Consider the following 22,335-nt stretch of genomic DNA (forward strand, 5'->3'; position numbering starts at 1 on the left):
CAGACTATTATGTGCATGCAGAATGTGAAGAGTTGATATTGGATGTCTTGGCTCTGACTTCCTCACTCCCCATGGGATACAATAACATCAGTAAAGCAGGAACTGGGGAGTGGCCATGTTACGAGACAACTGGCCTCATAATGGCAAGACCCCCAGACTGAGGCCACGTCCACACGTACCAAAACAATCTCTCCCCCCCCCCCGTCTTCCCTGGCATCGTTTCAAGAATATTTGCGTGCAAACGGATCCATTTGTTAATGACTCAACCATGGATGTATTAAGAGAACGACTCAACACGCTACTTCATATTCCAGGCCTATAGGTGGCTCTGTTTCTGCTACAGAAATTCACCAAAAACGGAGCATGCGCATACAGCTTGCGCGCTGTATTTAAACAGTATATAACATATATAATATATATAACAGTATATGTTGCCCTAGTAACCCTAATAGGCTCAATATCTTCTCCAGCAGGAACACAAGCATGTAGTCCGCCATTGTTGTTGTTGTTGTTATGAGACGTCGTCGCGGGATAAAAGGTCGAAGGCTAGAGGTCGAGGGGTGTGGCGATGACATCATCGATATGCAAGTATGCAGCTTCGCCGTCCAAACGAAGACGCAAGGGCGGCGTTTTCAAATTTTTTTCACCCTGGGACCAGGTTTAAAAAAAGGCAGTGCGTTTACAGGATTCATTTGGACGATCGGCCTAAACGATGCTAAACATCGTGCGTTTACGCCAAAAAGCGACTCCGTGTGGATGGCCCCTGAAAGAGACACAATTGTGTATCTGCTGTTTCATTGTAGTTGTGTTTTGTCTCTTTGCGGTGGTTTTTGTGTCTATTTTGTTTACGTTTTACATCTCTGTCTTTTTGCGTCTCCTTGTGGTTGTTTTGTGTCTCTTTTTGCTCGTTATGGTCGTTATACTTATATTTGTACCCATTTTCCGTCTCTAAAACTACTACAGAACAATTCAATTGAGTATAATCATAACCATCAGACAACAAAACAAAGCAAACAAAAAAACTGGAACCGCTTTAAGAAACATAATTGTTTTTTTAGATAAAAAAACAAGTTTTATTTTATTTGGCACTGTAAACATGTAAAATGTCAGGGTGGTTATTAGGTACAATCAAATACATGAACATGTTTAAAATATTAACGTTATAAATGTATAATACATTTCTTAAACAGTGGAACAGATGAGTCATAGCTGATTACCATTTCATTTTATTCTAAATATCTTGTTATTCTAGGATAAGTAAGTAGCACTCCAAACAATTTACAACAGTTAATATATTGCATACATTAAATGGCAATATAGTTAAATTACAAGTATGGTAGGTCAGTTAACACTTCCCTCAATATTCAAGCTGTTCATTAACTTATTACAAATATTTTCATTGTGGATTTTCCAAGTAAGATTTTTTTTATTTAGGTCCCATGGCATGAATATTTTACTTTATGAGGTTTTTTAACATTAATATGAGTTCTCCCAGCCTGCCTATGGCCCCCCAGTGGCTAGAAATGGCGAAAGATGTAAACCGAGCCCTGGGTATCCTGCTCTGCCTTTGAGAAAATGAAAGCTCAGATGGGCCGATCTGGAATCTTCTCCTTATGACATCATAAGGGGAAAGGTTACCTCCACTTTCTCTGCTTTGCCCACCTTCATTTGGCCCACCCATGAGAAAGAGAGAGACATCATGGCTTGAAAACAAGCGAAACATGGCAGTTGGTCAAGGCCACACCCCACCCCTCCACCTTGCCCCCCTCTGTCCTCCTCAATACCATTTAAAGCTACAGACACAGAAATGGCACATACTAAGGAAAGCTCATTGTGGGACTGGCTCTAGTGGCTGCGTAATTCTACAATCCAAGGCTGAATTTCAGGAAAAAGACTTCAGATACAGTATTAGGGGACCACTAAGGTCTATATAAAAGAGACTTCAGATACAGTATTAGGGGACCACTAAGGTCTATATAAAAGAGACTTCAGATACAGTATTAGGGGGACCACTAAGGTCTATATAAAAGAGACTTCAGATACAGTATTAGGGGACCACTAAGGTCTATATAAAAGAGACTTCAGATACAGTATTAGGGGGACCACTAAGGCCTATATAAAAGAGACTTCAGATACAGTATTAGGGGACCACTAAGGCCTATATAAAAGAGACTTCAGATACAGTATTAGGGGACCACTAAGGCCTATATAAAAGAGACTTCAGATACAGTATTAGGGGACCACTAAGGTCTATATAAAAGCATCCAAAAAGCAGCATGTCATAGGACCTTGCATAGACTTGCATGATTTAAAGATGATTCATTGATATACGTGCTGAATCTTGCTGAACCCCTTAATTGTGTTGTCTTCTGGTCGACCATGCACTTGTTGTCCTTCTGGGTCAAAATTAACACATTTTCTGACGTTTTTGTCACTTTTTTTTCCTCCACGTTTTCGATGCTATTTTTCACTAACACCAACTTATTACCAATAGTTTAATAGTTTTAATTAGTTTTAAGTTTTTTTGGAATTCATGGTCAATGAATCTAATTTATAGGAGATTATACCTAATTTTGAAATGAATGATTTTGACTAATATTAGAGGAACGTTGGATGTCAAAGTTTAGTCAGGTTTTGAAACCATTTTGATTTTTGCAAATGCTATCAAATCGAATACCCACAATTCAATGAAAGTAGTAATCGAGTACTTGCAATTGCACTTAATATTTTGAGTAATTTGGTTAAAAGGAAACCCATATTTCTGATATAGAAGTTTTGATAATGGGTCAAATTTGACCCGAGGACAACATGAGGGTTAAGCTTGGACTGTTTTGACATGTGACCATCAATGACTATAAACTGTTCCTACATAGTGTCAGAAGCAGCACTGACTGAACTACCTGATAGCTGTCACTATTTTCTGTATGCTCCAGGTGAGAGGGATCATCCTTTAAGTGCCAGGATATAACTGTTTATCCAACAGATTGGACATCTCCATCCAGGACAGGTCCCACTGTACTTCTGTCACGTCCTGCTTGGTCGCAGGAATCTCCACTGCTGGGAGATCCTCTTTGGAAAATGACCAACACCTACGGGTGCCAAGCGTCTGGTAACTTCATACAAATACAATAATCAGTGAAGCATTTGCCCGACCGTTTGTTTGACTTGTGATTCATGCCAGGAAGATACTGGTCTAACAACATGCGTACAGTAGAAAGTAAGTGAGAAGATTTTAAAGGACAAATCCGGCGCAAAATGAACCTAGGGGTTAATAACACGTGTACCGAGTCGACCGTTCTCTGGGATTTGTTTTCATGCTAATCGAATGTGACCAGTTTTAGCGCAAACCGCTAATTAGCTTATAACGCTAGTCGTCAGGGCACGGGTAAAGTAAAAAGAAATCTCTATTTCTATACCACTAACAAGACTCAAAATAGCACCACACTTCCACGGTAGCATAATGAGGGTCCCTACATCTAAACGTAAGCATTGAGAACTTTGTAAGTGTACAGACAGTTTATTAAAAAGATAGTTTAGAAAGACAGTACCGTTCATGTATACAGGCAGGCGCCATCTTGGGAAAATGTCATGACCAGTCGAACGGCGAACGCCGTGCAAATATTTTAATAAACAGATATAATTCATGCATTTCCATGTAATTACATTTCACAAACGTAATTCCTATCGACCCATTGGGAAACCACGGACCATGGGAGATTTCAAGTGACAGTTCAGCTCACGCTGCACGGCGTTCGTCGTTCGACTGGTCGTGACTGTTTTCCCCGTACTGTCTTTCTAAACTATCTTTTTAATAAACTGTCTGTACACTTACAAAGTTCTCAATGCGGTGGTGCTATTTTAAGCCTTGTTAGTGGTGTAGAAATAGAGATTTCTTTTTACTTTACCCTCTGCCCTGACGACTAGCGTTATAAGCTAATTAGCAGTTTGCGATGAAACTGGTCACATTCGATTAGCATGAAAACAAATCCCAGAGAACGGTCGACTCGGTACACGTGTTATTAACCCCTAGGTTCATTTTGCACTGGATTTCTCCTTTAAAGCTGCTGTGACTGACCTGTAGTGACGAACTAGCCAAACAGTCACAGGGATGAGGAACAGAGGTACAATTGCACATGGAACGATCCATTTCCAGGAGCCTGATGAAGAAAGAAAATAATATACATATGTAAATATATATATATGTAAATGTGTCAGACACTATTACCCTGCTTTATAGGATTAGATGCTTAGGTTATAATACAGATTAATAAATGGTTTGTCAACCATTAAACCCTTTTTAAAGGGACAGTTCACCCCAAAATCAAAACTACATTTTTGTTCTCTTACCTATAGTGCTATTTATCAACCCTGGATTGAGCTTCACCTGCTAACCGTATCACCATGCAGAAGGAAGTATATTAATGAAGAGAGGCTCATGCCAGCTGAGCCGTAACGTGATTGTAGTTTTTGCAAGTTCAACATGGATTATAGGTCGAAAGTTGAATGAACGAGTACTTGTGTCCCTTTGATTTCTTACAGGTTGAGTCGTTGTTGCCCATAACACGCTAGCGTTCTGCTAATGAATGCTGATTGGTCAGTGAAGGACTGATTACGACCAGAGATCCCGCTTGATGGCATCCGAAGCAGAACCAGAATGTCAGAGCCCGTCTAAAACATAAGCAAACCGAAACTTTTTCTAGCACGTGTATTAACAGAGTCTAACCTGTCAGCTGTGTTGTATTAACAGAGAGAGTCTAACCTGTCAGCTGTGTTGTATTAACAGTCTAACCTGTCAGCTGTGTTGTATTAAAAGAGAGAGCCTAACCTGTCAGCTGTGTTGTATTAACAGGGAGAGTCTAACCTGTCAGCTGTGTTGTATTAACAGAGAGTCTAACCTGTCAGCTGTGTTGTATTAACAGAGAGAGTCTAACCTGTCAGCTGTGTTGTATTAACAGAGAGAGTCTAACCTGTCAGCTCTGTTGTATTAACCGAGAGAGTCTAACCTGTCAGCTGTGTTGTATTAACAGAGTCTAACCTGTCAGCTGTGTTGTATTAACAGAGAGAGTCTAACCTGTCAGCTCTGTTGTATTAACCGAGAGAGTCTAACCTGTCAGCTGTGTTGTATTAACAGAGAGAGTCTAACCTGTTAGCTGTGTTGTATTAACAGAGAGTCTAACCTGTCAGCTGTGTTGTATTAACAGGGAGAGTCTAACCTGTCAGCCGTGTTGTATTAACAGAGAGTCTAACCTGTCAGCTGTGTTGTATTAACAGAGAGAGTCTAACCTGTCAGCTGTGTTGTATTAACAGAGAGAGTCTAACCTGTCAGCCGCGTTGTATTAACAGGGAGAGTCTAACCTGTCAGCTGTGTTGTCGATGCCTCGAGAGAACAAAGGAAGTGACTCAGAGCTTGCCGTAAAGCAGTATCTCTGGCTGTATATGTGTATGACGTCATTGACATTTTAAAAGGCATTTTAGAACAAAAAAACGACTTTAAAAAACCTAACACCCAGCAGTGTGTATTTTCTTAGCCTCCCCTTTCGAATGCAACATTCAAATTACTAGACAAAAAATGTTATCCTGAGAAAAGTGGATTTTGAGGGGTATAGCTCCATAGACCTCCATTCATTCTGCACTTGCCTGTGAGCACCCTCATATGGAACCAGAGTGGAATTGCAACCAGTTCATAAGCCGGAAGTTTCCCGAGAGTGGAAGTTAGACATTCTCTGGTATCGGTAAGCTATAAACTAATCTCCACAAGCTACCAATGTTGGACCATGAGCCTCTCGTCCATGAGTACGCTTCCTTCTGTGCGGCGATGCGGTTGGCAGGTGTAGTTTGATAGAAAGAAAATAGTTCCTCCATAAAACTGTTGACAACCATCTATCTTGAATAACCGGGCCAAGATTTCTGGAAAAATACATTGCTGTTGAGTTTTTCAGATGTTTTCTTGTGGCACTTTGAGCACCACAAGCTGAGTGCCATGTAGTTTCATTCTCATCAAGAGAAGGCAGACATCTCTACAACCGATATCTCAGACACTGGGCAGCTTACACCAAAACAATCTAGATTGATTAATACCACTACAGGTAAGAGGAAAAATATGTTTATGACTTTAGGGCAAACTGTCCCTTTAAAGAATTACTTATTAGAAAGTTTACCCAGTAATTATTAGGGATGAGACGAGATGCTTTTGTCACGTTTTGATTCTTTCACCATACACGCCGATTCAATTTGTATTGCGATTTGCATTTATTGTGATCTAGAAGTATTGCGATTCGATAGTATTGAGTATTGCGATTTTCTTTTCCTTCTTTAACAAAAACACAAGTTGAATAATACACTTCTAGAGACAATGTATCCTGATACATTCCTGAAAACTAATTGTTTTCTAAAAAGAATGCACATCATGTCAGTCAGTCAGTCTGACATTAATTTGTAGAGAAGTACATAACATGGATTTTCTGCATTTTCTGCTTTCGCTCTGTTTCACTGGAAACGGATATGATCTACTGTAGGTGCAGTCAGCGGTACCATATCAACAGAACTTTTTTAAGGTGGCTCATTGGTTCAAAAAAAAAATTCTGAGGGAAAAGAATCGTTGCAAAAAAAAACAAATCACGATACATACAATTGTTTTCCTCCCAACCCCTAGTAATTATTATTAGTAAATGAATGTTTTGACAATACAAAATCATGTTACCACTACTGGAGGCTGCTGTCCAATCTGTTGATGTGAAGTTGCCTAAAAGACAACAATTGACATCTTTCACTGATCCACTTTGACTAAGCAGAAATGATGAATATTATCAAATGCAACAAAATCATACGGCTGACCTCGATCAGGTCTCACTGATAACCAGCTCTCTGGACTCTCCAGCTTTCTGTCCTGGGATGCACACTTGTAGAAGCCTTCATCTTCCTGTGTCACATTCTCTATAGTCATCTTTGTTACTCTGTCTGAACCGGAGGAACTGGAAGTGACGATCTCTGCTCCATCTTTAAAGAAGGTGATTTTACTGTGATTGCCTGTCCAGTACTGACAATACAAGACCACTTTATCACCCTCAAATACAGGGAAGGAAGGAGTCTTCAAGATGATGGCGCCATCTGTGGGACAAAGACAGTAGACATGGTTAACAGACAAAATTGCCTCACTAAAACACCTCACTCATTATCATGTATGTTTGTTGTAAATGCAGTCACTCACATACCACATTTAAACCATGGGGGTCCTATCCTGCACCCGGCGCAGCACAAAGCCCGACGCAAGTGTCTTTGCTAGTTTAAGACCGACGCAGTTGTCAGTTTCCCGTCCAGCGCCCACATCGTTTAAATAGCAAATGCACCTGCGCCCATCTTTGTGCCCATGGGCGTGCTGGTCTTACAGGGAGGTGTGTTCAGGTACATTCTGGGAGTATTGATATCTTGAGGCAGCGGGAAGTGATGGCTCCATTGACCAACAAAAACCTGGTCTAAAGTCAATAACGCAGCATTTCATTATTTTAACAGCAAATTAGTAAAACGCGCGCACACTATGCTTGTTACACACACAGGGAAGTGCAGCAGCACACACACATGGAAAAAGATTACAAATAAAAATATTACGGTGCAAATCCTCCATCAATGTAATGCGCCAAGTTCCAAACACGCCTGGCTTTTAAAGGGAATGGGAGACGACTCTCTGATTGGTTTATTGCATGTTACACCCAAACACACCTATGAATTAATGAAGACACGAAGTACAACTCTTTTGAACCATGCGCCCGGCGCACAGACCCTTTTTTCCGCCGTCAAACTAGCAAAAGTGGATTTGGACACGCCCTAAACGCACCTGCGCCATGCGCTTCACGCCGTGTGCTTAGATTGTTAAAATAGGGACCTTCGTCTGTGATTGTTGATACACTGTTGTACAACACTGTCCATTTGGACCATGTTTTGCTTTCTTATGTGCCTCCCCCCGTTTGTCCCTGTTACACAAGACTCACAGCTTACTGTGATGTTGACTGAGTTGCTGCGGCCCTCGGCGCCCTCACACCAGTACAGTCCACTGTTCCCGCTGGCAGCGGTGAACACACACGTGTCAGACGTGCCTGCGCTTACAGCGCCCCCTAGTGGTGAACATCGGTCAGTGTATAAGACCGTGTTCTTCACTCCACGGCCCTCTGGGAACCGCCTCAGCGTCCAGCCTGAGGAGTTGGTCTGAGAGCCGGGGCACTTCACAGTGAAACGCTCCCCTCTGAGGATCTGCCTGGTGCTGGGAGTCAGAGTCAGGAGTGAGGGAGGAGGCAGCTCTGGAGGAGAGAGATGGACAGAGGGAGCGGAAGAAGGGAAGCAGACAATCAAAGATGCAGTTGTTTCGTACAGACGGATTTGCACAATCTTGTTTTACCCATGATTACCAGAAATACACCGGCAGTTCTGTTATGTCCCACATGGCACTATCATCATTATAACTACACATCTATGTAAAATACTACATTACAATTCCCACAACACAACCAATGCTGAACAATGTTGGAAAATAATCTAATTGCGATTTTTTTAATCAATATTGCAATTGCGATTTAAAATGCGATTCTTTTTTAAGCTCTTTATCTGCTGTATTATTCTACAAAGACAAACAATAAATCATTTTATCGTATGACCAACACAATATTAGAGTAAACATGAACTGTTCTTTCCTGTAGGCCAGGCCTGTATGTTATTATATTGATGAAATTAAGTGTACATGTACCGCGTATCCAGTGTATTTATCAAAGCCGTGAGACCAGGCTCGGTCATGGTGCTGAGGTGCATCATATCTTTCACGATAAACTATGTTACTCCTTGAGTAATTTCCACGTTCTGTTCTGAAGTACAGTACGGTCATATGAAGTTATGCTTATGTGGTCAGTGATCCCTGTCGGGTGGTATTTGCTTACTTGACATACTGGTGTTCGGCTTTTTAGCTATGCAACTACCGTACATGGCTTTGTGATGGTTTTGTGTTGATGCAGGTTAGTGTTAGTAGTGTTGCCCCGGGAGGTAGCAACGTTAGCAGGGCAGGTTTTGCACAATAATACCTGATGCTGCGCAGCAACTAGGTGAGTTGATACTTTCTCTGCAGAATGCTTTACTCTGGCGTGTCACGTGACCAGAGTCTAATTGCAGGCTTTGCGATTTGAAAATCTCATTTTAACATATCGCGATTTTATTTGCAAATGCAATTAATCGCATAGCCCCAAACACAACAGTATATGTATATATACAGTATATTATCGCAATACCTGTCTTAATTGCAGCAACGTGCAATAATGAGAGATAAAAAGCACAGAGTACTCGGACACTCACTCAGCAGCAGCAACACTTGAAAAGAGATTGTACAGTGTGAGATATCAGGTACTGAACAATGCTGCTCGACTTATTTCATTGCAAAGGTGCAAATGTTATGCCCCTTTCACCTTGAACGCAACTTAATTTTCTTACGCTACACACCATTCTTTTGTTATTTATCGGTTTTAAAATAAGGCAAAATAATTATATTTAGGCAGATTCTTTTTGCAATTTTTACTCATGCGAGGCCAGGTCAATCAATCGGTCCGTGCACCACTTTGGTCCAGACTGAAATATTTCAACAACTAATGGATGCATTGCCCATAAAGTTTCTACAGACATTCATGTTCCCCAGAGGATCAGTCCATCTGACAGTAGTGATCCCCTAGTCTATATCCACGACGTTTCACCTCCACCGGATTTCACTCTTTTCAGCCGGATGTCCGTAACCTTCCTCTTTCTTTGTGTTGGCATTTTAAACTCTGGTGGATTTGTGAGGACTATGGTTAACTGCTCCTCAGATCTCTGCAGGGTAAATCCAGACAGCTAGCTAGACTATCTGTCCGATCTGAGTTTTCTGTTGCACAACTAAAACAACTTTTGAACGTACAAACGTTTCCTTTCCATTCTTGTGTATTGCTGTGTGCATGCGGGAGAAACCTGACGCCTCGCTGCAGAGGTTGTAGCTGCTGCTCACCTGACACACTGAGTGTGGCCGGCTGGCTGAGGAGCACCACAGAGCTGCTGTTGCTCTCCCACCGCTCGGCTTGGCACCGGTAGCTGCCCGCGTCCTCTCTCGTTACCGTGGTGATGGAGTAGCTGTCACCTGAGAACAGGTGCCTGGGCTTGGAGGTTGAGGCAAGAGCAGCGCGGGGTTCGTGCTTTAACCACTGGTAGCGCCACGCAAAACTGGAGTTTGACTCCACTGAGCACTGCAGCAACACGCACTCACCGAGGTAGATGTTCGACCCCGGAGGCCACACAGCCACACTGGCCTCTAGAGTCTCTGCAGGAAGATGGAAACTCCATAATGTTTTTTTTTTTCATTTTTATGCTTGTGCCAAATATGCTGTTAGTGTGTGTGACAGGTGCACGCTCCTTCTGTCGGTGTTCAATGTATTGGCCAGTACCTTTAGATGTAGCAACTTGGAGAACAAATGCAGCTACACCTGAAACACAGAAAATAGTCCACACACCAGTGGTGAACTGTAACAAAGCACATTTACTCAAGTACTGTACTTAAGTACAAATTTGAGGTATTGAGTCTTTTCAGGCCAATTTCTACTTCCACTCCACTACATTTCAGAGAGAAATATTGTACTTTCTACTCCACTACATTAATCTGACAGCTTTAGTTACTTTATAAATAAAGTAGTTTATGAAATATGATGTTACTACCCAACAATATACAGGCCTACAAGTACAGCTGAAATGATTAGATAATTAAACATTCTCTCCCTCACACACTAACATGCATGCACACACACACACACACACACACACACACACACACACACACACACAATTGGTCTGCAGGTTACATTCAACTACATTCGCTGTTGTTTTCGGTAAATGCATACCAAGAGTTAAGACAAACTGTTCTTAAAAGCCACAACATCCCCGTTATTACAGTATTGCCTTTGCCTTGTGAGTCGGTGTGTGACTGTGTGTGTGTGTGTCATGGGAAAATTTGGAGACACCAACTGCCATGTGATTTAATGTAATTTTATTTAAACAGGGACAATGCACAATTAAACAATAACCTTGTATAAGAACAAGGAGAGATGCATTCTACCAGGCTGTAGCACACACACACACACACACACACACACACACACACACACACACACACACCTCCATATGTCCTCATACACTACCACAGCTTGTTTTGGGTACAGTATGTTTAGTCAACAGTCTGCACTGCCAATCAGGAGTAAAATGTATTAACACGTACGCCACAGGCAGCTAAGATGGTTCATTCCCAAATGACAGCACGCCAGATAGTCAGTTATTATGGTCCACTGCTGATTTTGGATTATATAACCAAGACAATGTTAAGTCAATTTCAAAAGAGTTTCTCTCTTTGGACAGATTCAATACATCTTACAGCAGCAAACTTGTCTTGGTAAGGCATAACAATATTTAATGCCGCTGAGACGTTGCCATGAAGACACAAACCACACAAACATTTCTCACGTAACACACACACACACACACACACACACACACACACACACACATTGTGACACAGAGAGGAGAGCTTCCTATTCCTTAATTACTGGACTGTTTAGACAGTATTCATCCCCATGGGAACAGAAGGAATGTACACACATTTGCTGTATTTTATGTTAGACACACATACCATACACACAGTAGTGTAACATGGTACTACTACTATAGTCATACAGTTTTGAACATAACTCATGGCTGTCAAAAATGGCATAGCCAACACAACGAATTTGCAGCCCTGTCCAAATCATTTACATTAGCCCAATTTAGATTCTGGCTGGTGCACATCATTTTAATTTAGCACTGCCTCAAACTCCCAGCTGCAGGCTAAGAGCCCAGTCAAATTTATAACCCTGCATACCGAACAGATATACTGATATCTGCATCAAATAACAGAGTACAGCGTTGGCTCTAAGTCAGCACTGCACTGATGCTTCCACATGTTTTATCCACCAGTAGGAGAGTTTCTTTAATGGAAAGACAGATATTTCTTCTAAGTCTTCCCAGAAGATGCCGGTCCTAAATGTAGCCGTTCACTGGTTTAAAAAGAGGCAAGTGTGTGTCAGTCAGTCAGGTCTATCTGTAGTACTCACCCAGCAGTGAGGAGATAAGGATGGTGTTCATTCTGTCAAATGTCCAAAATGATGGGTAGCTCCTCTGTGATTTCTTTATAAAAAAAAAAAGAAAAGAAAGCGACAATAGTTATGATTTTATGATTTCCACCACATACAGTAAAATGAGAATTAAGAAGTCCATTGTTAGTTTTTCCACCGCCTTTTTATGTTTGATTTTTGAAGCTAGAAGACAGAGAATAGTGGTCTCTCTTAGGAGGAGATTCGACTGACCACTGATCACAGCACAACAACCACAGACACAGATGGTCATCTTGGTGGAGACATTTCCTTCCTCTGTCAGGCAGTTATCAGGCGGAGCCATCAGACAGCAGAATCCAGGGACAGACAGAAAGGCAGAGATCCTGAACCACAATACAACCACTTTACTATATATTCGGTTGCTCTGTAAAATCTCTCCCATGTCATCGTAATCACCAGCATCGTTTATTGCACATACTGTATGTAACCTACCAAACTTGCTGCATTTTTCCACATAATATTTCTGAATTACTTTAGTCTCAAAACTATGCTGCGGTTGCCAATGCTGAAATCAATTTCTGCTTTTCACAATTTTTATTTGTTCATATCTTCTTATTGAGGTTGTTGGTTGCTTTTTGTTGGCCCTTGTTTGCTCTATTTATATCCTACTTTTCTTTTCAGCACTTGCTGACGTTGATACTGATTTCCGCTTTTGGGAGCATTTTCATTTTACTCAATTGAATCCAATCAATTCCAATCAGATGAGGTTTTTGTAAATTAAATGAAGGGAATAATAATCCCCAGTCAATTAGTTTCTTTTTCTTTTGAGCCACGCTAGCAGCATGTATATGTCCACCACTTTGGTTCAGACTAATATCTCACTGTTGGATGGATTGTCATGAAATGTTAAATAGGTTACATAATGTGGTTTTGATTGAGTCTCAACAAAATGTTGTAGGGTACACACATTCATGTACCCAATTTTAAAAACTGTTTCACCTAATCTAGCGCCATCCTCAGGTCAAAATTGAAACGTGTCCAATTCTTTGTTTTGTGTTTTTCTGTAACGTTACTCTATTTTTAGTGCTTTTTAGCAAATGTTTAGCATGCTAACATGCTAAACCAAAGACTGTTGTCTACCATGGTCTACGTGGTGAACATTACACCTGCTTAGATACATGCCATTGATTTTCACTACAAAAAGGGAAGACTACATTAGCATGTTAGCATTTTCATAATGACCCAGACGGTTAGTTAAGTAAGCATGTTAGCATGCTGAAATTAGCATTTAGCTCAAAGCAAAAGTGCAGCCTCATAGCTGCTAGCATGTAGACGTTAGTGTTTTACTTACTTTTTTTTAATGAAGAACAATACAAGCCACAAGAGAAAGCGATAATTGCTCATTATAATCTTAATTAAATATTTTTAAATATACTTTAGTAAAATACCATCAGTCTAGTTTGGGTTTTCGCTGCTCCTTGAACTTTTTGCAGTCAAACCACAGTGCATTTCCTGTGAATTTCTAATTTACGTGTGTGCTCTGTGCTTTCCCAGGTAACTACAGCTGCCTCATTATCCCTGGGTTTCTTCCAGGAAGCGCGTCGGGCAGTCGGATGCTCTGCTGGAATACTTGGGAGAGAGACCATCCCAATTGTCCATTTGAGAGAGAGAGAGAGAGAGAGAGAGAGAGAGAGAGAGAGAGAGAGAGAGAGAGAGAGAGAGAGAGAGAGAGAGAGGTGAAGGAGAGGAGGAGGGGTGGCGACAGGAGAGAGGAACAGACATGGCTTCTAAAGAGATCCCTGCCTCTGGTTTCCTAAGTGTGAGCAAGGATATCACAGGTGGGTAAAGACAGTCGCTCCGTTATTTTGCTCCGCGTTAGCCTATGTCTCGTTGCGGGTTGTAACTGCGGTCGCCCCCGGCGTACATGCGTTCAGGCTCGGGATGCTTTTCCTCCGCGCGTCTGGCGGAGGCTGCGACCGAACAGACGTATTGGATGATGGTTATGAGCTACACCTTTACATTTCGTCCTGAAGCTTTCCGGGGTACCTTTTTTCTTCTCAGTGCATGTGAATCAGTTAATGTGCAGATGTATTATTTACAGTGCAGAGAAATATACCTTGCTTCAAAGCTGCCCTTCGGGGAGAATCAGGTACAACCCCCAGCCTTAGGCCAGAGAGGAAAAGGGGCGTTGTGGAAATAATAGTGAGTGTATTTGTGGGTCTGAGAGCGTTTTTGCTCGGCACGTTTTTACCAACAAACCTGTTTCAGAGTATGGTTTCCTCTCTAAACCTGAACCCTTGTATTTTATCTTTGTTTTTTTCCTGCCTATAACCTGCTAGAGCGTTATTAGTGTTTGTAGTGCGTGCGAAAGTGAAAAGAGGGGGATTGATAGAGTCAGATGTTCACTGTATCTTGCCAACAAAATGCATAAGCTAACCCGCGACAGAATGCACGAATATTTATTCCTTTTTTTCCCACAAACAGCAACAGCTTACATCAAAGTCACAGCACAGCCTTGAAGTGAGCACGCACGCACGCACGCACGCGCACACACACACACACACACACACACACACACACACACACACACACACACACACACTCCAAACATGCTCAGGGTAGCTGCTGCGTTAATTACTCCTAATGGCTCTATTAGGCACACTGTGATGATTAAACCAGTGGAATCCCTGCCTCCTCATTCAGTCACCTGCCGGGCACCTGCACCGCCTCCTCCTGCCTTTGGCTGCACTGACTGACTGACAGGAGGAGCACCCAGGGGCACCGGGGTCCTAGTGGCCTGTAGGCCTGCAGAAGGTCACCTGAATGAGACTTCATCTATTCTCTGAATGACTAAGATTATGCAGTGTTTTATCAGTGTTTCATTAGTCTTGCGTTGTCAGACCTTCCTACACAGTAATGCGGAGGAGGGTCTGGCTAGTCCACACTGCATTCCGGGAGGTGTTTGGTGTTTTAAGCCCCCAACGTCGCCTTCCAGGCAGCGTGACAATGGTTATGTTTAGGGTTAAGGTTAGGGTTAGCTGCCTGGAAGGCGACGTTGGAGGCTTAAAACACCATTGAGCATTCCGGGATGGGAGAAAAACATTCTCTGGTTTATTGGCATTTCTTTAAACCAATCACAATCGTCTTGGGTGGCGCTAAGCGCCGGACGGAGCAATGGTGCTGCTGCAAAATAGCCTCGGGAAGGAACTTGTTTTGGTGGAACGTGTGTACGTTCAGAGGTTGTTTTAGTCTTGCAACAGAAAACTCAGATTGGACAGATAGTCTAGCTAGCTGTCTGGATTTACCCTGCAGAGATCTGAGGAGCAGTTAACCATAGTCCTCAGAAATCCACCAGAGGTTAGAACGCCAACACAAAGAAAGAGGAAGGTAACGAACATCCGGCGGAATTTCCAGTGAACATTCCCGGAAGTGATACGTTGTTGATATAGACTAGTTACTGTATTCACTGATGTAGAGGTGATGATCATCGTACACAAACTAGTGCCAGTTTGTTTTTCGAAAAGCATTTATGTATTATTTTTAGGCTTGGATGCCCAATCTTTCTTTTAACATACCAACACTTAGATTCTACTGCAATTAGACATTCGAACAGTAGAGAAAGACGTATTCTTATCCTTTTAATGAAGTAAAGGTAGCAAAATTGAAACATATTTAAAAGTTCAATACTTTCAAAAGTACAAAAGTGTTATCAGCTAAATGTAGCCTACCTAAAGTGTCAAAAAAGTACATATTTTGTACGCAACAGTCAGCGTCATCATAATATTTGATTGGATTATCATTAGTTTATTCAATAAATTCATCATTTTTTACTAACTAATCATCTTCAGTAAAGTAACTAGTGCTGGCAGACAAATGGAGTGAAGTAAAAAGTACAACAATATATGTGCACTTGAAGATATGAATAAGCACACCTGCATGAAGAGAAAAACTTGCTTTGCTATCCAGAGTGACTGTACCTACTCCGCTGACAAATCCCAGCGTCCCTGGTTTAGTATTGATTTGCTCATGAACCCGTCAATGGAGATGGTGCGCAGCCACAGTAATGGAGAGGCTAAATCATGTAATTCCTGCCAGCGGCTGTATGTTCCGGTGATAGTGTGTCGGTGCAGTGTGTTCCCACCCTGCGAGTGAGACTCCCCATCTGGCAGGTTATAATGCCGTATACAAGTCAGTGGTCAAAGCATTGACAGTGATGCTGTTTGACAGGAACGGTTCCAAGTGAATCATAAACACTGATGCTCCGATGTGTCATGTGGCTCATGTAAGGAAGGAAATGACACTGAAACATATTGTGAAACCATTTTGATGGTACCACAATAGAATAATAGAATAGAATGCCTTTTATTGTCACTATACACATGTACAATGAGATTAAAAGCAATTCCTTTTCCAGTGCCAACATGTACGTAAAATAAATATAACAACATGGAATAAAATAAGCAGTGCAAAAAAGGGGGGTAAGGTGCAACGTTCTGAGACGCTATATACATATAAAAAAAAAAAGATATGGTTTTATATACAGTGTGATATGCAGTGTGGGTTATTGCACATTATTTGAATATTGCCCAATAGTGGTGATCATATTCAATGAGTAATAGATATATATATATATAACGATAGAGTAGCCTGGTGATTGCATCGGGGTGAACTCATTTAGCGATACAGAAGAACATTTCTGTTGTATTACCGTGATGAATCCATACTACTTCCCACTAAATGTCAGTTTTTGCTTCAGTGTTATATGCTGATTGAATTGTTTTGCAGGGAAGTGGTTTGTAACTTATTTAAAATTATCACTATTAGAGCTGGGTACCAAACTTAGTACCGAATATTGAAAAATGCCTTGTCATTCAATACCAAATTTCAATACCTAAGGAGTAAATCTCATCAGCGTTAGTGAGCCAATAAGCATGCTACATGCTTGTACCAAGATCTAATAATGGTGGTGATTGGCTGTCTACTCCAATCAGTCAAATTACTAAAACTCTACATTACATACATTCAGGGGGCTCACGTATGTTGTTGTGTTTTGAGAGGCTTGACTACAGTGTGCGTTAGGGCTGGGCCATATGGAGAAAATCAAATATCACGATATGTTTGACCAAATACATCAATGTCGATATTGTGACGAAACTGTAGGGTTGACTCTTATTGCTTTCACAAAATATTTTTTACAATTAGTTTTTAGATAAGTAATCATCAATAATGTGGATATAATGGCTAAGTGGGTAAAAGCAAATAATAGAACAGCTAGAACAGTCTGGCAAGTTCAGAAAATCACATCACTTTACTGTAATGCAGCTTTTTAAAATCAGGAAAATAGCATTTATGCCATATTACGATATCCACAATCTAAGATGATATTTAGTCTCATATTTCGATATCGATATACTATCGATATATTGCCCAGCCTTAGTGTGCATCACATTGGTGTAAACGAGCAAAACAAAATTACTGTAATGTAATGCTGCGTTCCAGACACAATTTTTAGCCCGTAAGTTACGACTTCAAGTCACGACTCACGACTTGGTAGCGTTCCAGGCAAAGTCACGACAAACCCTTCTAGCTAGCGGCTACCTAACGTTAACGTTAACTAGCGCTAGCTGATACTAGCGATTTCTAGTCGGCGACATATTTTGGGCTTCATTTCATAAACATAACCTGTAGTAGTACAGAATCGTATGTGTATTGTTTTGATTACAATGTGCGGAATTACTTTACGTTGCCTATTTATGTCTATTTATTTCTGTTTCTCACTGTTAATCACCGGCGTCTGTACAGCATCAACAGGGGTCGCCATTGTTGTTTATGTGTGTGAGACGTCAAAAACTCTAACTGGGAGTACAACGATCTGGTACGAGTTCACGAGTAGTAAGTTACGGGTTTGACTGCCGTTCCAAGGCACTTTCACCGGTAGAAGGTTGTAAAAAAACACGAGTTACAGGTTGCCTGGAACGCAGCATAAAATGTTGTTATTTTTTTGTTGTTAAAATGGATTTTAAAACAACGGTATGGAAAAAAGTATGGTTTAGGAACCGGTATCAAATTCACAGTATCTGTATCAGTAAAATATTTAAACGATACCAAGCCCTAATCGGGTAACATGCAGACTCAGAGTTCATTGGATAATTTTTTCATCTGTAAATGTCACGACAGGTCTGTTCAAATGACAAGCCTGACATATCCCTCAGTTATTAGATGAAGACAGGAACAAGGCCTGTCCAACCAAAGGTCAGGGTGATTTAATGCAGTTTTACTTGATCTTAAATGACCATACTGTTATTTTGGTAAAAGTATTTTTGGAGCATTTTTATGACTTTTTTTAGAGATTTGACTGCAGGAAATGAGGCAATGACACCGGGAACATTGCAGTTAATCCCTAGAACACTGCGGTGTCCCTGTTTTACACCATTTACTATGAACTATGTGTACTATGAACTATGTGAACGTACACTATGTTCCAAAGTGTTTTTTAAATGTGTTTTTGTTATACCTGGAGGGCATTTATGATAAGATATGAAAATGAACTTGCAGAGATAGCAGATAGATCATCTACAGTCAACATATCCCTTTATATTTTTGTCAAACTGATGTTATTGTTGTATGGTATTGCAGTCTAGACTTTTCAAATCAGCCTGGAATCACTGCACATGCAACATTAATGTGACTTCAAGAGAAATACATGCAGACATCATTTTCACTGTGATATATTACCCGTCTAAAGTTTTCTGTCTCTTGTGGGTTTATTTTTTTTACATTGTGCGGAAATGACTGCAACCTGCGTCAATCTGGAATGTAGGACAACACAAACAAACCAGAAAGACTACAGCATGCTTTAAAAAATGCTCAGCAATAATGTGTTTTTTTATTGAATGCTTTGAAACATGCACTAATGCTGTTTTGATCCTTTAAAAGACTGGAACAGAGAGAGAGAGTGTCCTGTTTGTGTGTGTTTTTCTAACATTATATGTGTATGTGTTGTGTTTGTCATCCGCAGAAAGCATCAGGAAGATTATCGATAAATCGTCAATCAAGTTTGTTCATGGAATTAAGCTTGACACCAAAAATGGCAAAACTGAGGACAGAATACTGGTAAGTTGCTGCTTTGAGTCTGCTCTTTTTAACGGGCCTCTGTGTTACACTAACACTGGGTTGCTGATGTTGAACTTCTTAATCCTGCAACATAAACAGCCGGATGCGTGCATCATGTATTAGAGGTGTTGAAATTAATCAAATAATGGATGCATCGAATCGTGGACATGGACGATGCTGCATCGATAATCGGCCGGGCCATAATCGATTACTTCTGTTTACAATTTAATGTATGCCTAACAATCTTTCTGTTTACATATTCTGTTATGTTTTGCACATTCAGGAAGTGCCATGTGCTCAGTGCTGTAGTTTTATGTATCCAATTTATTTAGTATTAGAGCACTGCAGAATGTTTAGTTTTTGAAGCTTGAAAAGCTATGAATTAAATATCCTATATGGCTTTAATAGGAAAATGTATTTGACGCATCGTGATGCATCGAGATATCAAATCAAATCGTTGACATGATAATCGCAATCGAATCGGGAGATCAGTGACGATTCACACCTCTATCATGTATGTAGAGTATCTTAGATGTTAACTCCCACTGCAGTGTTAATGGATCTCTGCCACAGTGTCGACTTCCATGACAGCAGCGGTAGAAGCTCTCCGGGATTTAACAGTGAGAGTGAACGTCTTTTACCTGCTGCATTACAACCCTCTTCTGTGGCTGCTCCTGGTGGCTTGGCAGGATGAATATTGGATAGACAGTATCTGTGGGAGCGGCTGTGGATTCCTCTGTGGAGGCAGTGGGGGAGAAGGGGGGGAGGGTGCTGAGCAGCTCGCAGCCTTTGATTCTGGGGAGCTTTCATCAGAAAATATGGGACAGAGATGTGAAATCTCTATTTAAGCAAGTGAAGCTCAGCCAGCTATCTGGATCAAATCTGAGGCAATCAGCTCTTTCATTATGGACCAGAACTTAGACTGGACCCTGGAAGGAGGCCTGTATTTGCTGAATGCAGTGGACTTATATACCGGTATGTGCATGAAAGCGCCCACACACACAGGTAACAATACAGTATATACAGTCCAGAGCAGCTTTTATTGATTGAGTGCAGCAACTAAACCACGTGTCTGTATACAGTAAGCAAGATCGTATACAATTCCCAACTGCAGTGAAGTCAGTGTAGTTTTTACCAGGGTCGATACCGATACAGATTATTAGTAGTTAATGAAACCGATAACCGATATTTGGAACCGATATGCATTTACAGTGAAAATGAAAATCTTTTAGTCAAAATTAAGATTTTTGAATGTTACAAACTCCAATACAAAACTTTGTTTGAATGCTTTAAGCAATTGTTTAACAAAACTCAATCTTTCAACATAATACAGAGTAAATATATATATATATTGAATGAAAGTCTGAATATATTGAATGAACCTTGAATATATTGAATGAACCTTGAATATATTGAATGAACCTTGAATATATATTGAATGAACCTTGAATATATTGAATGAACCTTGAATATATTGAATGAACCTCGAATATATTGAATGAAAGTCTGAATATATTGCATGCACCTTGAATATATTGAATGAAAGTCTGAATATATTGAATGAAAGTCTGAATATAGTGAATGAAAGTCTGAATATAGTAAATGAAAGTCTGAATATATTGAATGAAAGGCGTTTTGACGTTAGCCTGATGAAAGGGACCTGCCTGACCAGAGAGGTTCCTTTCATTCGGTCTTACATGATGAAAAAGTGAATAAACTTCTTCATTGGGAGAACGGTACTGGATATGGTTACCATAACCAGTGTTTTGGCCCGTACATGCATTCGCCAGTGTTTTAATAATCTCTTCATTGCTCAAAATTGCTGACAGTAGATTTCTTGCTGATTCGCTCATAGTGTCACACTTCAGTTAGGAATAATCACAATGAAAACACAAGATGGTGGCAGACAATGACATCAGATTCCGTTTCAACTTTCATTCAACATATTCAGACATTCATTCAATATATTCAGACATCCATTCAATATATTCAGACTTTCATTTATATACAGTATATATTCAAGGTTCATTCAAAATATTCAGACTTTCATTCAATATATTCAAGGTTCATTCAATATATTCAGACTTTCATTCAATATATTTATATATAAACTTTACATATATATATATATATATATATATATATATATATATAATAAATTCCTAAACGGCATGCCATAATATATATATATATATATATCAAATACTGATGCATTAATGCACATGTGTCAAATTTAAGGCCCGCGGGCCAAATCCTGCCCCTCGCAAATTCTGGCTGTGAAAGAGCTTGTTGTGAGTCAGCTGTGTGGTAGCCTACGTAGAAAATGTAATCATTGTTTTGCTTGATTTGCTAAATTCTAGGATGGCTTTGGAACTTTTTTGCTCACTTTTTCAGGGCTTTATGTGGACCAAACTGTAAGTGAGAAGATTATATGAGACATGCAATAATTAAGTCAAAGATATTTGACTTTTTCGATGAAATAAAAGCATGTCAATAAACTATACATGTCTGGCCCCCAGTGGTGGAGGAAGTACTGAATCTCAGTACTTAAGTAAAAGTAACAATTACAAATAACCAGAGACATATTTACTTTAGTAAAAGTAGAAGTACCTGATTTTAAATGTACTTTAAGTATTAAAAGTAAAAGTACTTTGCATAACGATTTATTCTCTTAATGTCTATATTCTAATAATAAAAAACAGTAGGCCTATGGGCTGTGGCATTTTAATTAAGTTAGTTTTAGGTTAATTTAATTGTGCTTACCATCTGTGTTTACATTCTGACTTACAATTCTGGTTATCTATCAGGGTGATCTGCATGAAGCTCGACTTTGCATTATTTCTGCTACACACATTTATCTAGCGAGAACACACGGGCTTGGACAAGTACGTAGCTTCACAGCTGAGGAGGACCGGGAGTGTTTTTAAGATAGATATACGGGTTGTATATTAACCCGATGTGAACTGATGCTTCACATATGACCAAGCAGAGTATCGGGAGCAGCGGTAGTAGCCTACCGGGAGCGGTATGCGCCTGGCCAATAAACGCTATTGAAGGGCGGGTCTTGGCGTGGCGGTGCAGGAGCCGC

General features: G+C 40.4%; 3 protein-coding genes across 4 annotated transcripts in view; 1 reads left to right on the plus strand and 2 right to left on the minus strand.

Annotated features, from left to right (window-relative positions):
- The window catches only part of rabggta (Rab geranylgeranyltransferase subunit alpha), a 152,085-nt gene that overhangs the window by 41,127 nt on the left and 88,623 nt on the right, over positions 1-22,335 (minus strand). The window lies entirely within an intron of this gene.
- On the minus strand, positions 1,882-12,409 carry LOC144523811 (Fc receptor-like protein 5). 2 transcript variants are annotated; one of them, XM_078259682.1, is made up of 8 exons: positions 12,135-12,409; positions 10,443-10,481; positions 10,010-10,318; positions 7,986-8,291; positions 6,835-7,107; positions 6,701-6,742; positions 4,076-4,157; positions 1,882-3,089 (listed from the first exon to the last, which is right to left on the minus strand). In XM_078259682.1, the coding sequence occupies exons 1-8, from the start codon at positions 12,163-12,165 to the stop codon at positions 2,951-2,953; spliced, it is 1,221 nt and encodes a 406-aa protein (XP_078115808.1). In that variant the 5' UTR covers positions 12,166-12,409; the 3' UTR covers positions 1,882-2,950. The 2 variants fall into 2 exon arrangements, with proteins under 2 accessions (XP_078115808.1, XP_078115807.1); XM_078259681.1 differs by having other exon boundaries at positions 1,882-3,113; positions 12,135-12,406.
- LOC144523812 (capping protein, Arp2/3 and myosin-I linker protein 3-like) overlaps positions 13,850-22,335 on the plus strand; it is a 45,589-nt gene continuing 37,103 nt past the window's right edge. The window contains exons 1-2 of the mRNA XM_078259683.1: positions 13,850-13,972; positions 19,153-19,247. Of these exons, the coding sequence (XP_078115809.1) occupies positions 13,915-13,972; positions 19,153-19,247 (153 nt within the window). The 5' untranslated portion in view covers positions 13,850-13,914. The remainder of the gene's footprint in view (positions 13,973-19,152; positions 19,248-22,335) is intronic.

Source organism: Sander vitreus, chromosome 9 (genome assembly GCF_031162955.1).
Source record: "Sander vitreus isolate 19-12246 chromosome 9, sanVit1, whole genome shotgun sequence".
In the NCBI taxonomy this organism is placed as follows: Eukaryota; Metazoa; Chordata; class Actinopteri; order Perciformes; family Percidae; genus Sander; species Sander vitreus.

Excerpts from the sequence above, each read along its gene's own strand:
- LOC144523811 (XM_078259681.1), bottom strand. The coding sequence starts at position 12,165 with ATGAACACCATCCTTATCTCCTCACTGCTGG. Across the intron at positions 7,108-7,985 it reads AGTCAACATCACAGTAAGCT|ATGGCGCCATCATCTTGAAG; the intron begins GTGAGTCTTGTG and ends TTTGTCCCACAG. Across the intron at positions 3,114-4,075 it reads TGGCTAGTTCGTCACTACAG|TTACCAGACGCTTGGCACCC; the intron begins GTCAGTCACAGC and ends ATTTGTATGAAG.